The sequence below is a fragment of the Astyanax mexicanus genome, chromosome 8 (assembly GCF_023375975.1).
Source record: "Astyanax mexicanus isolate ESR-SI-001 chromosome 8, AstMex3_surface, whole genome shotgun sequence".
In the NCBI taxonomy this organism is placed as follows: domain Eukaryota; kingdom Metazoa; phylum Chordata; class Actinopteri; order Characiformes; family Acestrorhamphidae; genus Astyanax; species Astyanax mexicanus.
In genome coordinates this window covers 974,347-977,500 of record NC_064415.1, presented here as the reverse complement: position 1 = coordinate 977,500, position 3,154 = coordinate 974,347, and the positions used below count along the sequence as shown (strand labels likewise).

General features: G+C 29.3%; 1 protein-coding gene across 1 annotated transcript in view; it reads right to left on the bottom strand.

Annotated features, from left to right (window-relative positions):
• The window catches only part of pik3r3a (phosphoinositide-3-kinase, regulatory subunit 3a (gamma)), a 14,757-nt gene extending 12,731 nt beyond the window's left edge, over window positions 1–2,026 (bottom strand). Inside the window, exon 1 of the mRNA XM_022665486.2 lies at window positions 1,678–2,026. Coding sequence (XP_022521207.2) covers window positions 1,678–1,741 — 64 coding nt within the window. The 5' untranslated portion in view covers window positions 1,742–2,026. The remainder of the gene's footprint in view (window positions 1–1,677) is intronic.
• Window positions 2,027–3,154: the final 1,128 nt, after the last annotated feature.

The following is a 3,154-nucleotide window of genomic DNA, read 5'->3' as shown; positions in this document are numbered from 1 at the left end:
TCACATATGTTAGTGTTATAAATACATATTTAACATTAGTGACAATGTATATGAATAATATCTGTAGTGTTATATAAATGTGTAGTTAACATTAGCAAAGTTCTAAATGTATAGTTAACATTAGTTATGTTCTAAATATGTAGATAATTTAGTAATGTTGTGAATGTATAGCTAATATCATTAGTATTATATATAAAAATATAGTGAACGTCATTAATGTTAGAAATGTGTATTAAATGTTTAATTAACCTTAGCAGTGTTATAAAAGTGTAGTTAAAATATCTAAAAATGTAAATGTATAGTTAACATCAGTAATACTTGGTAGTGTTAAACAAGTGTGAGTAATATTATTAATGTTTAGTTAACAATAGTAATGTTATAAATGTGAAATTAACCTTAGCAGCATTATGAAAGTGGAGCTTAAAATAGTAACAATGTAAATGTATAGTTAATATGAATAATATTCTAAAAGTGTAGTTAACATCAGTAATATTATAAATATGTTGTTAGTGTGAGTAATGTTATAAATGTGTAATTGTCATCTGTAATGTTATGCATTTGTGATTATCATCAGTACTGTTATATGTGTGCAGTTAACATGAGTAATGTTATAAATGTACAATTAACTTCAGTAATGTTCTAAATGTGTAGTTAACATCAGTATAGTTATAATAATGTAATTTACATCAGTCGTGTTATAAATGTATAATAATCCTTGGTCGTTATAAATGTTATAAATATGTAGTTAAAATCAATACTGTAGAATTGTGTAATAATCATTAGTAATGTTAAAAAAGTGTAACGTTGTAATAGTGTACTTAGTGTGAGTAACATTATAAAAGTGTAGTTAACATAAATAATGTTATAAAAGTGTAGTTAACATCAGTAATGTTATAAATGTGTAGTTAACATCAGTAATGTTATAAATGTGTAAATAACATCATTATTCTTATAAATGTGTAGTTAACATCAGTAATGTTATAAATGTGTAGTTAAAGTCGGTATAGTTCTAAATGTGTAGTAATCATTAGCACTGTAATAAATGTTTTGTTACACTGGTAGCGTTATAAATGTGTAGTTAACATCAGTAACACTATAAATGTGTAGTTAATATGAGTAATGTTTTAAATGTGTAGCTAATATAATTACTGTTATGTGTTTTGTTAATGTTGGTAACATTATAAATGTGTAGTTAACATCAATATAGTTATAAAAGTGTAATTACCATCTGTAATGTTATACAAGTGTAATTAACATCTGTAATGTTATACATGTGTAATTAACATCTGTAATGTTATACATGTGTAATTAACATTAATAATGTTATAAATGTCTAGTTAACATTAGTAATGTCATAAATGTGTAGTTATCAGTAATTTTATAAATGTGTAGTTAACGTAAGTAATGTTATAAATGTGTAGTTAACATTAGGAGCGTTATAAAGGTGTAGTTTTCAATAGTAACAGTTTAAATGTATCAGTAATGTTATAAATGTGTTATAAATCTTTAATGAACATCATAAATGTTAAAAAAGTGAAGTTAACATCAGTAATTTAATACAAATGTAGTTATCGTCGGTAATGTTATAAGTGTGTAATAATCATGGGTAATGTTATAAATGTGTAGTTAACATCAGTAATGTTATAAGCATATAATAAGAGTGTAATAAGCGTGTACCTGTTCCAGCCCCGCTGGCTCCATTCATTTCTATGTAGGAGAACGGTTCTGGCGCTGATGCCATGCCTGAGTTTCCTGCAGTAGAACTTTAGTAGAACTTCATCCACATGCAGATCCGGATCAGAACCGGTCCTGTCCTCCGGATCAGAACTCAGAACCGGTCCTGTACTCAGAACTGTAGGTTCTGTATCAGGTTCTGTGCTCCGGGTTGGGGTCTGAGCACATTGTGGATCTGCTGGAGCAGAATTTATGATCTGTCAGATCAGCTCGGCCCGGCTCTGAGCCGGAGCTTCACTCAGCAGGGACTTTCTACACCACACCGGACCGTACCAACTCCGGCCCCGGGGGGGTCCGCCTCTTTACCCACAATCCCCCACTGCGGCCCAGCGCCGCGTCTAAAACCACACACACGTACCGCACACGCTAACACTCCGCTGAGTTTATACACAGTTATTTCATTTATATACCAGCTGTAAAGTTATATAAACTCACAGACAGACTCCGCCCCCCCCTGTACCCAGTGGTACAGTCCATCTCCGGTCCTGCATACCTTCTGCCTCTCTTTCCTGAGCAGCTGAAGTTCCTGCAGACCAGGAAAATCAACACAAAGCCCTGCAGCTACAACCACGCGTACCCTCACAATATATATCACCAATATAACCCATTTATCCTGCAATATATATAAAAACATAAAACCAAATATATAAACTTAAAACCAATACATGAACATACAACCAATACGTAAACTTTAAACCAATACAAAAACTTAAAATCAATACACTATATAAACATAAAAACAATACACTGTATAACATAAAACTAAATATATAAACATAAAACCAATACACTGTATAAACATAAAACCAATACACTGTATAAACATAAAACCAATACACTGTATAAACATAAATCCAATTCACTATATAAACATAAAACCAATACACTGTATAAACATAAAACCAATACACTGTATAAACATAAAACCAATACACTGTATAAACATAAAACTAATACACTATATAAACATAAAACTAAACATATAAACATAAATCCAATTCACTATATAAACATAAAACCAATACACTGTATAATCATAAAACTAAACATATAAACATAAATCCAATTCACTATATAAACATAAAACCAATACACTGCATAAACATAAAACTAAATATATAAATATAAAGCCAATATACTGTATAAACATAAAACCAATACACTGTATAAACATAAAACCAATACACTGTATAAGCATAAAACCAATACATTGTATAACATAAAACTAAATATATAAACATAAAACCAATACACTGTATAATCATAAAACTAAACATATAAACATAAATCCAATTCACTATATAAACATAAAACCAATACACTGCATAAACATAAAACTAAATATATAAATATAAAGCCAATATACTGTATAAACATAAAACCAATACACTGTATAAACATAAAACCAATACACTGTATA